Below are 12,832 nucleotides of genomic sequence, written 5' to 3'. Positions count from 1 at the left end.
AAAAATATTCAGATATTTGGGAACTATTTAGTATCTTTACAAAATGTTTTTCTTTGAAGTGATGATTATTTTAATTTCGTAACTCTGTGGAGTGGGATATTTGGGCTCTTAATGTTCTTCTGAAAAGAAAATGGGAGTACAGAGATATTTGAAATCCCTTCTGTTGTTCTAGAGTCAGCTAGTCATAAGATTCACATTAAAAGTTGTTTTTTTTTCTTTTTTCTTTTTTTTCAGTTCATTGTTTATCTCTTCAGCTAGTTTACTTTTTCTTGCTGGAGTGCAGTGACATGATCTTGGCTCACTGCAACCTCCATCTCTCGGGCTCAAGCCATCCTTTCACCTCAGCCTACTAAGTAGCTGGGACTACAGGTGTGTGCCACCACACCTGGCTAATTTTTATATTTTTGGTAGAGATGGGGTTTTGGCATATTGCCCAGGCTGGTCTTGAACTCATGAACTCAAGTGATCCACCCGCCTCCTCCCAAATTGCTAGGATTATAGGCTAGTTGACTTTTTCCATTTTGGAAACAGGGGAAGGAAAGAGTGAAAGATTCAGCTTGGGAAAGTTCAGATATATCTTATTTTAAATGTAATTCCTGTTCTTTGTGATTGTCTAAGAGATCTTCTCTCACTTCTGCAGCTTACTCCAGGCCTGTATGAATTCAAAGTGATTGTAGAGGGTCAAAATGCCCATGGGGAAGGCTATGTGAACGTGACAGTCAAGCCAGGTATGTTTTCAGCCCTGACTGTGTCTCCCTTCCTCCCTCTGCAGGACTCCTGAGGAGACAGAGATTTGATTAGGAGGGTTTTGATTCCCATTTTTTTGGTAATATATTTATTCAGCAATTCCTAGTTCAATGTGGTAAACAGTTATAATAGCAAAATACAGACTTTGTTCCAACAGTGCTGTAGTTGGAATGCTGAGCTGGACACATGGCCCACAGTGCAGTATGGCCTAAGCAATAACTTACTTACCGAGAACTACTTCTTCAAGTGGGCCATGCTGAGAGAGGACCGTGTGTTGTAATTAACAGACATAGGGAAGCCAAGAGCCTAGGAGAAGCTTGCAGAAGGAGAACCAGCCAAGTGACCAGCTCTTTCTGATCTCTTTCCAGAGATGTGGGTCTTTGTACACAGAGTTCCTCATTTAAACACTACCAGTCTCTTTCATCTTGGTAACAAAATCCTGTCATTCTTTTAAAATGAACCACTGTAGGTAGATCACAGTGCAGTAGGAAGGAATCTTATTTTCCATTTTCAGAGAAATTTAAGAGAAGTTGGACAGTTGTATTAGTGCATTTTCATGGTGCTGATAAAGACATACCCGAGACAGACTGGGCAATTTACAGAAGAAAGAGGTTTAATGGACTTACAGTTCCACGTGGCTGGCAAGGCCTCACAATCATGACAGAAGGCAAGGAGGAGCAAGTCATGTCTTATGTAGATGACAGCAGGCAAAAAGAGAGCTTGTGCAGGGAAACTCTCATTTTTAAAACCATCAAATCTCATGAGACTCATTCACTATCACAAGAACAGCACAGGAAAGACCCGCCCCCATAATTCAATCACCAGTTCCTCTCATGACGTGGGAATTGTGGGAGTTATAATTCAAGATGAGATTTAGGTGGAGACACAGCCAGACCATATCAACAGTATATTTGGTAAATATACAGCATAAATTCTCAATGCTCTTTTCTTTGTTGGTAATAGATTTTCTTTTCATTCCTTGAACTTTGTAGCCAAGATAATCCTTTCACCTTCTTAAAAATGTGATCAGCATCAAGACCATTTGATCATTTTGCAAACAAAAGGCCATGGGATTTGTAGCACACAGTCATTTGGGTGGACCAGAGTGGTTTGTGACCTTCCCATCACTTAACCCATAGCTAGTTCACATACAGGGAACTCTAGGATGGTTGAGAAACCACCCATCAGCTTTTCAGCACAGTCTGTGCCAAGGGATGGTTTGATTGCCAAGGCCTTTATTGCCCAAAGCTTATTTGTTGTCTGCCTGTAGTCAAGCTTGGCTGAAAGGAGTCACTTGCTGCTGTAGTACTTTTCATCAACTAGACAGCACGTGAGCATTGAAAGAATACACAGGGCATGGTCTTAGGAATGATCAGATTTGGAAGAGGCTTTTATACTCCCAAGTGTCTTATGTTAGAATGGCAATCTGGTCTTGTGACTCTCCTGTGTGGTGATGATTCAGTCATTAATTATGTAATGCAGGGGTCCCCAACCGCCAGGCCATGGACCACTACCAGTCCCTGGCCTGTTAGGAACTGGGCTGCACAGTAGGAGATAAATGGCAGGTGAGTGAGTGCTGCTGCCAGAGCTCTGCCTCCTGTCAGATCAGTGATGGCATTAGATTCTCACAGGAGGATGAACCCTATTGTGAACTGCACATGCAAGGGATCTAGGTTGTACACTCCTTTTGAGGATCTAATCTCTGATGGTCTGAGGTGGAAGTTTCATCTCCAAACCATGCACTGCACTCCAACCCCCAACCCCCACCCCCATTCATGGAAAAATTGTCTTCCACAAAACTGGTCCCTGGTGCCAAAAAAGTTAGGGACCAGTAATGTATGGAATGGAAATTGATTTATAATCCTCTCAGATACATCCTGCTCCTCCTGTAATTTCTGAAGCCCCTTTCCGAATTTCTTTTGGGTCACTTTCTTGCAGAGCCCCGTAAGAATCAGCCTCCCATTGCTATCGTGTCACCTCAGTTCCAGGAGATCTCTTTGCCAACCACTTCTACAGTCATTGATGGCAGTCGTGAGTACTTGTCTACGTATGATGTTTTAGAAGAACAGTCACCGTGTACTCTGGTAGAAAACTCTAGTAGAAGATTTGGGGCCAGCTATGTCTGCGATCTGTTTAGGCCAGTCATGTTGACCGTGTTAGGGGAAGGCCAACCATCTGAAGCAACTGACTGAAAAGCAACACACCAGACAGGCCTTCTTTAAAATCCCCATGTAGCCTATTTGAAGTAATATTTCCACTTTGAAATGGTAAGAAACTGAAATTATGCATGTAGTTAGCATGATTTTAGTTGAAACTCACTGGTTTTCATATTTGCTTAGTTGGAGTTGCCTTTTTCATTCATAGAACCAAAGTTCCTTCCAATCATAGCAAGACAAGTAACTGGGAGGCCTGACTGAGGAGCTTTTACCCAGCCATCACTTGCCTAGCAAGATTCTCATCAGCCTCCTCCTGGAGACACTCACAGAATGCACTCCACACCCTGGTCCGGCTCCTTAACATTTTACTCTTCAGAGTAGTGTCATCCAGTGAGTGACCTGAGAGGATTTTTGGGTGTTTGCCCTTAATCGTGGCTATATGTTGCAAGACGTTTCAGACCTATCTTCTCACCAGTATTTGCTTTTTCGTTTTTTGTTTTGTTTTGATTTTTTGAGACCGGTTAAGGTCCTTTACCCTGACTATCTTGGCACCACTGATGGTTTTTGGCAGAGGCAGTCACAGCTTTAGTAGAGGACCCTCTAACAAGGTTAAGCATTTGATGTTGATGGTGCTGGCAAGAAGAGGAGGCTAGGAGGATGATTGTAGGCCAAGAGGGAAGAGAGAGAACAGGAAGCAGCCCTTGTGATAGAGAGTGGTAGAAAGGGCTCACGTTGTACTGTTTTATTTTACAGTTTTGAATAGGTGAAAGTTAAATAATATGCAAATGTATACAGTGAAAAGAATCACACTGTCCATGTCTCCTAACTGTCCAGCTTTCCTCCGGACAACCAATGGTATTATTATTTTATGTATCCTTTTAGAGATATTTTACACATATATAAGAAAATACATATATAGTCCTTCTGTCTTGTGTTTACACAATGAAAGCACATTATATGTGCTGTTATGTGTGATGCTTGTTTTTGTATGTTGGAAAATTTTTCCTTTATTTTGAGACAGAGTTTCGCTCCTCTTGTCCAGGCTGGAGTGCAGTGGCATAATCTTGGCTCACCGCAACCTCTACCCAGGTTCAAGCGATTCTCCTACCTCAGCCTCCTGAGTAGCTGGGATTACAGGTGCACACTTTCACGCCTGGCTAATTTTGTATTTTTAGTAGAGATGGGGTTTCTTCATGTTGGTCAGGCTGGTCTCGATCTCCTGACCTCAGGTGATCCGCCCACCTCGGCCTCCCAAAGTGCTGGGATTACAGGTGTGAGCCACCATACCTGGGCTGGAGAATTTTTCTAAATCAACACATAAGATAGTTATTCCTTTTTTAAAAAAATAGTTAAGTAGCATTCCATCGTATAGATGTATAATTTCATTGTACGAGTTCTTACTTGTTTTCAATCAATTTCTATTGATGACCATTTAGATTACTCTCATTCTTTTGCTATTACAAACAATGTTACCATGAATAATCTTGTAAACATGATGTTTAACACATGTACATTTGCAGGATAAATTCATAGAAGAATTGCAGGGGCAGAGATAAATGTTGCCAAATTGCTTATTATAAAAGTTGTGTCAGTTTATGTTTATACCATGACTAATGAGAGGTCATCTTTCTCCACACCTTTACCAATATAATGTGTTATGAAATTTTGGTCTTTACCAACTTGATAGGTTAAAAAAAAATGCTGTCTCAAGTGTAAATTTAATTTGCATTTCTTTTAAACGAGGTTGGGTATTTTTGCATGTGTTTAAGAATTACTGATTTTCCTTTCTTCATGCAGTAGTATTTTAACCAAAGGTTGCCTGTGTTGGAGTCCTTGGAAAGCTACACAGTGGAATATACATAGAGAGGCAGAATAACCCAGTATTCCTAGGGAAGAAACGTTCTGGAGAGATAGTCTGTAATTTCATGAAGTTTTCCTAGCTTCAGATCTCTGGGTAGTTGTCCTGGTTTGTGTAAACTGGATAAGTGCTAAGACCAAGCGTTCTCATGTTGTAACTGATGTTTCTTTATGGTCAAGAAAGCACTGATGATGATAAAATCGTTCAGTACCATTGGGAAGAACTTAAGGGGCCTCTGAGAGAAGAGAAGATTTCTGAAGATACAGCCATATTAAAACTAAGTAAACTTGTTCCTGGGAACTACACTTTCAGGTAAATTAGGATTCAGCTTCAAGTTTACTATAGGCCTTTTTTTTTTTTTTTTTCATCTCATGGGTTTTACATTCTTATATGAGTAACTTTGACAAATATCAAATTCACTGTGAAACTGGTTGATAATACGGCTTTTGGTCCCACTGGTTCTCTGAGCCCTATGGTGATTGTGATGACAACAATGGTAACTTTCTAGGGCAAAGGTTCTTGTACAGTAGATCAGGATCTGCCACAGTTAATCTTTCTCAAGCCTTATCTGGCAGGTCTCCAAAAATTTTTTTAAGGGTTTCTATTGTTAAATGAAAAGGCCCATCTTCCTTTGCCTTTTCTCAGGCAAAATCTGAAGGAACCTACTCTCATTTTTTTTTTCCCTTTGGAAAATGCTTCCTCAGCTTACGATACTTGATAATCTTTACATTTGACTAGTGGTTTTCATTCTCTGTTGGGATTTTTGGGGAATTTGATAGAAAGAAAGTATTTTTGGGGAGCTGGTATTGATATTCTAGAGTGATTACTAAAGCTTTGATTCTAGAGTAATCCTCCTTATATTTGCATAATTCCTTGTGTGTTAAAAAGCACTTGTATTAATATATGAGTATCATACAAACATGATCGATAGCTGATACTGTCTTCCTCTGACAGCTAAGAAAACTGAGGCTTCTCTGAGGTCTCACAGCTGGAACTTAAATGCAGATTTTCTAACCCTGAAGTCAGAGTTCATTCTACTTCACTCCTTGACTTGATCCATGTATTTTGTTCATACTTCCTTTAATTCCCTTCTTAATCTGTTCAAGTTTTACCCATCCTTAAGAACCTCCTTAATTTCCAGGAGGTTCTCTGAGATCCCTCCAAACAGGAGAGAATATGGCTCTCCTCTTTCCCTGTTGCACTCAGGGCCTCTGTGTGACATTTACCATAGTGTGACAGTTTATTCATATGTATCTGTCTTCCCATGAATCTGAGATGAACCAAATTTTTAGATGGTGCCAGGGACACAGAAATGAGTATCCTAGCACAATACCTACCATATAAATCAATATGCAACTTCTGACTTAGCAGGATTTCCATCGATTCAACACTTCAGGTGAATGAAAAGTAGCTGCCAGTACAACAAGATTGGAGCCTTCTACTTTGCTTAAAATGGAAATTTGAGCTGGTTTTCACCTTAGATTTCTAATGTAGGAATTTTTCTATTTACAGAATTCAGCTTGGGCCAGGTTGATCCTTTTAAAAAATAGTAACAATGATAGCTGATATTTCTTGAACATTTACTATGTGCTAAATACTATTCTGAGCTCTTTGCTGGCAGTATTGCATTTAATTCTTATAACAGGTATTATGGTTATCCTCATTTTACAGATTAGGACATTTTGGCACAAAGAGGTTAAGTAACTTGCCCAAGGTCACAAAAACAGTCTAACTCTAGAGTCTAAGCTTTTAACCACAGGTTAACCTACAGGTTTTTTAGTGGATGGGGTATGAGAGTGATTTTTTTTTTTCCTAGCCCTCATTTAAAAAAAAAATCTATGAAATGGTATGATTGGATTTGATTAGCATTAAGGTTAGTAATTCACTCACCTTTTCATCTCTTACTTTTACATGGCAGTAGCCTTGTTTCCTTAGCCCTGTAGTCAGCTGCTGTTTGGTTTCAGGATCTTTGCAGGCAAGCCAGGAACTGTTTGAGGTGAAAGAGAAAATGGGCAGCTGCCATTTTGCTATCTGTCTATAAGGTGCTTTTGTCTTGACATAGGAGACGAATGGCGTATGTTAAAAACAAAAAATAGGCCGGGTGCAGTGGCTCACGCCTGTAATCCCAGCACTTTGGGAGGCCGAGGCGGGCCGATCACAAAGTCAGGAGATTGAGACCAGCCTGGCTAACACGGTGAAACCCCGTCTCTACTAAAAATACAAAAAAATTGGCTGGGCATGGTGGCAGATGCCTGTAGTCCCAGCTACTCGGGAGGTTGAAGCAGGAGAATGGCGTGAACCCGGGAGGCGGAGCTTGCAGTGAGCTGAGATCGCGCCCCTGCACTCCAGCCTGGGCGACAGAGCAAGACTCCATCTCAAAAAAAAAAACCAAAAACCAAAAACCAAAAACCCCCAAACCTGTGAAAACAACAGAGAAACTAGGAAAAGAGGCAAAACTTCTGTAAATGTTTCTTTTTCAGATATCTGCTGATTGGTGCATGTTTGTGTGTCTGAGGTTTTTGTGCTTTTTTCCTAAAGGCTGTAATACCAAAAATCCCCTTCACATCATAGGTAAAAGGTGAGACTGCAGGATAAAACCTCAATGGTGTCTGGCCCTGTCTGTGGCTGGTGTTGAGATTTAAACAAACTATATGTCTTTTCTACGCTTTTCCTCTTTCTGTCAGCAAAATGGAAAGATCCCAAACCTCCTTGCTTGCTTATGCTCACATTTTGAGGTGGCATGAGAAGCTTTAGGCTGTTCAGCTGGAAGGCATTATTTAGGTAAAAGCCTGCTCTTATAAATGAGCATTTTTTTTTTTCGTTTTGCAAATCCTGTGTCTCACTGGCACAAATTGTGGGACTGTTGCGTAGGAGAATTCATTTTCATTTCAAGCTCCTGCCTTACTGGAGCCAGCCCTCCTGGTTCGTCCCGCAGGCTGTCTGCCTAGGATGTCCATCCTTGTGATACGTACACAGCTGGAACAGGATGATGGGAAAACAGCCTGCCACAGACAGAGCTTGCGCTACATAGTGTAGGAAATAGGGACCAAGAATTACCTCTTCTTAAGATTTGGCTTCTGAGCTTTGGAATCAGAGAACTGGGCTTGTATCTTGGCTCACTATATAGCCCTTGGGTGGGTTACTTAGCCTCTCTAAGCCTCTTATAAAAGTGGCATTAGTGATGCCTACTCTATATGGTTGTTATGAGGGCCATATCAGACAATGCTTATAAAGGTCTCAGGACATAGATGCATGCAGGCAGCAGTAGAACAAAATGGGACTGGAGACATATTGCCTGGATTCAGAACCTGATTCCACTGCTTTCTCTTCCTCCCTCCCTCCTTCCCTCTTTCTCTCCTTCCTTCCCTCCTTCCTTCCCTCCCTCCTTCCCTCTTCCTTCCCTCCCTCCTTCCCTCCTTCCCTCCTTCCCTCCTTCCTTCCCTCCTTCCTTCCCTCCTTCCCTTCCCTTCCCTCCTTCCCCCCTTCCCTCCTTCCCCTTCCCTCCTTCCTCCTTCCCTTCTTCCTTCTTCCCTCCTTCCTTCCTTCCTTCCTTCCTTCCTTCCTTCCTTCCTTCCTTCCTTCCTTCCTTCCTTCTATTTTTTGTATCAAGTTTCCCTCTGTCGCCCAGGCTGGAATGCAGTGATGCAATCACAGCTCACTGCAACATCTGCCTCCCGGGTTCAAGCAATTCTCCTGCCTCAGCCTCCCAAATAGCTGGATTACAGGCCTGTACCACCATGCCTGGCTAATTTTTGTATTTTTAATAGAGATGGAGTTTCACCATGTTGGCCAGGCTGGTCTCAAACTCCCAACCTCAGGTGATCCTCATGCCTTGGCCTCCCAAAATGCTGGGATTAAAGGTGTGTGCCAACGTACCTGGCCTCTCTGCCTTTCTCCTCATGTATGTGAGGAGTAAAATGAGGATAATACTTTATAGAGTTGTTGTGAGGATTTAATGAGATATAAAGAACTTGGAACAGTGCCTAGCACATCATAAAACTTCAGTCAGTGTTAGCGTCTAGTAGTACTTTCTGCTTTTCCAATAGGAATGAGTAAGAATAGGTAACCTTGCCACATTGGTATTTCTTAGCCTTAATTTTCAGTCTTCTAATGTGTATTCCTCTTTCCTTAAATCCATCCCTGATCACACTCCTCTCTCTGCCCTGATAGCTTGACTGTAGTAGACTCTGATGGAGCTACCAACTCTACTACTGCAAACCTGACAGTGAACAAAGCTGTGGATTACCCCCCTGTGGCCAACGCAGGCCCCAACCAAGTGATCACCCTGCCCCAAAACTCCATCACCCTCTTTGGGAACCAGAGCACTGATGATCATGGCATCACCAGCTATGAGTGGTCACTCAGCCCAAGCAGCAAAGGGAAAGTGGTGGAGATGCAGGTAGGAGGGGATGGTTCCTATTTTTTTTCTTGCCCAAGAGAAGTAGAGCTGCTGGACTGCATTTTTAGAAACTGCCAAACAAACTGAGAAAGCTTTAGGGGCCTTTGATTATTGTGATGGCAAAAATCTTTATCTTGGCTGGGTGTGGTGGCTCACGCCTGTAATCCCAGTACTGTGGGAAGCTGAGGCGGGCGGATCATGAGGTCAGGAGTTCAAGACCAGCCTGGCCAACATTGTGAAACCCTGTCTCTACTAAAGATACAAAAAGTTAGCTGGGCGTGGTGGCGTGCGCCTGTAATCCCAGCTACTTGGGAGGCTGAGGCAGGAGAATCCCTTGAACCTAGGAGGCGGAGGTTGCAGTGAGCCGAGATCATGCCATTGCACTCCAGCCTGGGTGACAGAGCAAGACTCCATCTCAAAAAAAAAAAAAAAAAAAAAAAAAAAAGATTTTTATCTTAAATGTTTAGTATTAGAGGAAAACGCTGAGAAATGTTAGTTGTTCTGGATGACTCCAGAGAGTAGTCATCTTCAAACTATTTAGAAGCTACAAGGGTGTAAATCTTAGTGAGCTCTGTAACAAGTTAGAGTAGATTGACTAGATGGTGAGTATTTTCCTCTATAGATGCTTAAGAAGAGAGACTAGATCTGTCACCAGGCAGGTAACATGAAGAAAGAAAACTGGATGGTGGCTGTGCTGAACTGGAGAGCTTAAGCCCTGACTAAAGGAGTCATCTGCTCTTCAGGTCCAGCTGGTTGTTGCCACATGGAGGGATGGTCCCAACATTGCTTGATAGCCCAGCTTTTCAAGAGAAGGAAGAAATTGAGACCTTCATGTGAAAATTTCCAACATGAAAGACACTACAGGCCAAATAAAATGTTTGCAAGCTGGATTCAGCCCGTGGGCTACTAGTTTTTGCCCACTGCTCCACAGGAAGTTCCTGCATTGGAAGTTTGCCCAAAATTATTTATAATGTCCCGATACTCAAGATTCTATATTTCTAGATTGAAGACCTCACTTAAAGCCTCCGTTTTGCCTGGCTTTTGTCTAAATGTTGTGTTAGGTTGTTGCAGAACCTGTACAGACCTGAAGGAGACAGTATGGTGTTCTATAGCATCTTGAGCTGCTGCCGTGTTTCACTGAGACAGCTTTGTCAGGAGCACTGTGCAGCCTCAGTAGGAAGAGGATCTTTTTAAACAGTGTTTTAAAATCTGGGTCATTTATTATATGTTCACAGTATTCTTTCTGGTTTGAGTCGCAGAGACTGGCCTTGGTAATCTCTGCACATTTCCCGATACTCACCTCTCTGATGAGAGTTCTGGCTTTATTTGAAACTGCTGCTGTGTCAGAGAGGGTTGTTTCCTTGAAGAGGGAAACCCTTAGCAAGGTGCCTCATGATATCTGACTCCACATTCACTCATGTGCTGAACTGGGACGTAACAGCCCAGTACCATCTTAGGTCTTAGGTTTAGAAAACTGAATCATTTTTACCAGAGTAGGAATTATTGTGTGATGTTGTGATTCTGGGAGTCTACTTTTCCACTTCTGTATTTGTATTTGTAGGGTGTTAGAACACCAGCCTTACAGCTCTCTGCAATGCAAGAAGGAGACTACACTTACCAACTCACAGTGACTGACACAATAGGACAGCAGGCCACTGCTCAAGTGACTGTTATTGTGCAGCCTGGTAAGCTCCAGCCTTGTGGTTCAGGCTCTTCTATTGGTTGGTCCATTTAATCTTGGGAGAAAACAGGGTTGGGTTCTGAGGTGTATGAGGATAGAAGCAGAAGGCACCGATCCATAGAGCCTCTAGTGACTTCTAGTTTCTCTTCCCCTTGTGCTTTCTTCATAGCTAGAGATGAAGGATAGTTCCCAGCCTCAGCTTGTGCCCTTTCCTTGGCTAGTTGTTGGTACCTTCAAGGAGACCTAGGAGATAGAGTTTATGCCATCCCAAATCCTATGGTTGGTGCAAAAGTAATTGCGGTTTTTGCCATTCCTTTCAATGGCAATTACTTTTGCACCAAAACCCAATACTACATCCTCTGAGGGCCTGCTTAAAACTCACTTCCTCAGGACAGTCCTGTCTTGTCACTCAAATCCTTTCATTTGAACTCCCTTAGCATTAGAGTTCAAATTTAGTATGGCGTTATAACTTCATTATGTTCTACTATGTTTCTGTCAGAATTGCTTGATTCGTTTCAGTCTTATATTCTTTATTGTGTGCTCCCTACGGTAACCACATCTCCCACAGTATCTGACAGTTCTGTGGCCTGAGAGGCAGAGTCCATGGCTTCCAGAACATATGTCCCAATTGGTTCCTCTCTTTTCCCACCTGGACTGGCTGCTTTTGACCTCTAACTCTTTGTCTTCCAGAAAACAACAAGCCTCCTCAGGCAGATGCAGGCCCAGATAAAGAGCTGACCCTTCCTGTGGATAGCACAACCCTGGATGGCAGCAAGAGCTCAGATGATCAGAAAATTATCTCTTATCTCTGGGAAAAAACACAGTGAGTATTGACACAAAATCCTTATTTTTGCAAAGCCTCTGGACCTTGGAAGAGCAAGGTTTTATTTGCTATTATGAGTTGAGTTGCTCTTATTGGCTTATCCAGTGGGGTGACTGAGGAAGAAATGTTTGCAATTCTAAACTTCAACTCCAAGAAAATGATATTATAAATAATTTTTGTAAGAAAAAAAGAATGCTTGCCATCAGCTAGTCTCCAGGTAGTACTGTGTGATCCTGGTGCTTTTGCAGGTACAATCCATCTGCTAAAATGCAGAGTTTAATTACACTTGAGAGGCAGGATGGAAGGGGTAATGGAGCAGAAAAATACTGTTGCTCAGAATTAACTGGGTAAGGCTGGCACGGGGGATGGGGCAGAACAGCTATTAAGAGAAATTGAAAATACATCTATAAAATGAAAGCATTACTCTGTTATTGTTTTCTTGAAGACACCATTTACCAATTAAATTAACCAGAGGCCAAAGGCAGTAATCAAAATAATTCTAATTACATTGAAATTACCTAACTGAACCATTCTTAGTTCCTATAGTTTCTTTCAGCTCCATTAAACCATAACTAATGCAATTGAAATTATATGCAGGATCCCACAAGTAGCAAAATATTCTAAGAGTTAAAAGTATTCTCTGTTTCCAAAGGTAGCAACCATAGGACAGCCTGGGTTTTTTGGTTTTGTGTCTATTTGTTTGTTTGTTTGTTTATTTGTTTGTTTGACAAAGGTATTGGAGATGGGTGGAAAAGAGCTTTAATTTGACTATACAAATGACTTGCTTTTTATATTGCTGAGTTGGAATCTAGAAATTATTTCCCTCAGCTCTTGTTTTTATCTTTTGTAGAACATAATCTTACCCAGCCCAGGGTGTTTTTAATTATAATTGTTTATTGAAGATATGGCTGATAGACCTTTTAGCTGAGTTTTATTAGTGTTTACAGCAGAGATAATGCTTAGCATAGCTTCTTGAAGGACACTGTGCTTCAGGGGGAGCTACCAGGATCAGAGGCTGTAACTTTAAAAGGCAAAACAAAGTAAATCCTGGATGTCTGCAGATCTCTCTGGCTGTCCTGTAGTTTTCAAGAAAGCTCTGGGGCATTTTGATCCTTGAGCAGAGGGCTCTCTGGCTGTGTACAGCCTCAATGTTGGCACAGAGCTCCCT

The 12,832-nt window shown here is 41.9% G+C and overlaps 1 protein-coding gene across 12 annotated transcripts in view; it reads left to right on the top strand.

The window, feature by feature from the left end:
- Positions 1 to 12,832, top strand: part of KIAA0319L (KIAA0319 like) — a 129,170-nt gene that overhangs the window by 97,587 nt on the left and 18,751 nt on the right. For all 12 annotated transcript variants that reach the window (XR_002515202.1, XR_002515192.1, XR_002515189.1 and 9 more), the window contains 6 exons: positions 641 to 728; positions 2,686 to 2,778; positions 4,941 to 5,073; positions 8,932 to 9,160; positions 10,722 to 10,845; positions 11,532 to 11,664. Coding sequence is in view for 8 of the 12 variants with exons in the window: in XM_009204667.4 (XP_009202931.1) it covers positions 641 to 728; positions 2,686 to 2,778; positions 4,941 to 5,073; positions 8,932 to 9,160; positions 10,722 to 10,845; positions 11,532 to 11,664 (800 nt within the window). In the remaining 4 variants the exon portion in view is untranslated. The remainder of the gene's footprint in view (positions 1 to 640; positions 729 to 2,685; positions 2,779 to 4,940; positions 5,074 to 8,931; positions 9,161 to 10,721; positions 10,846 to 11,531; positions 11,665 to 12,832) is intronic.

This window comes from Papio anubis, chromosome 1, assembly GCF_008728515.1.
Source record: "Papio anubis isolate 15944 chromosome 1, Panubis1.0, whole genome shotgun sequence".
Classification (NCBI taxonomy): Eukaryota; Metazoa; Chordata; class Mammalia; order Primates; family Cercopithecidae; genus Papio; species Papio anubis.
The sequence above is the reverse complement of the archived record's forward strand: the minus strand, read 5'-3'. Positions and strand labels throughout refer to the sequence as shown.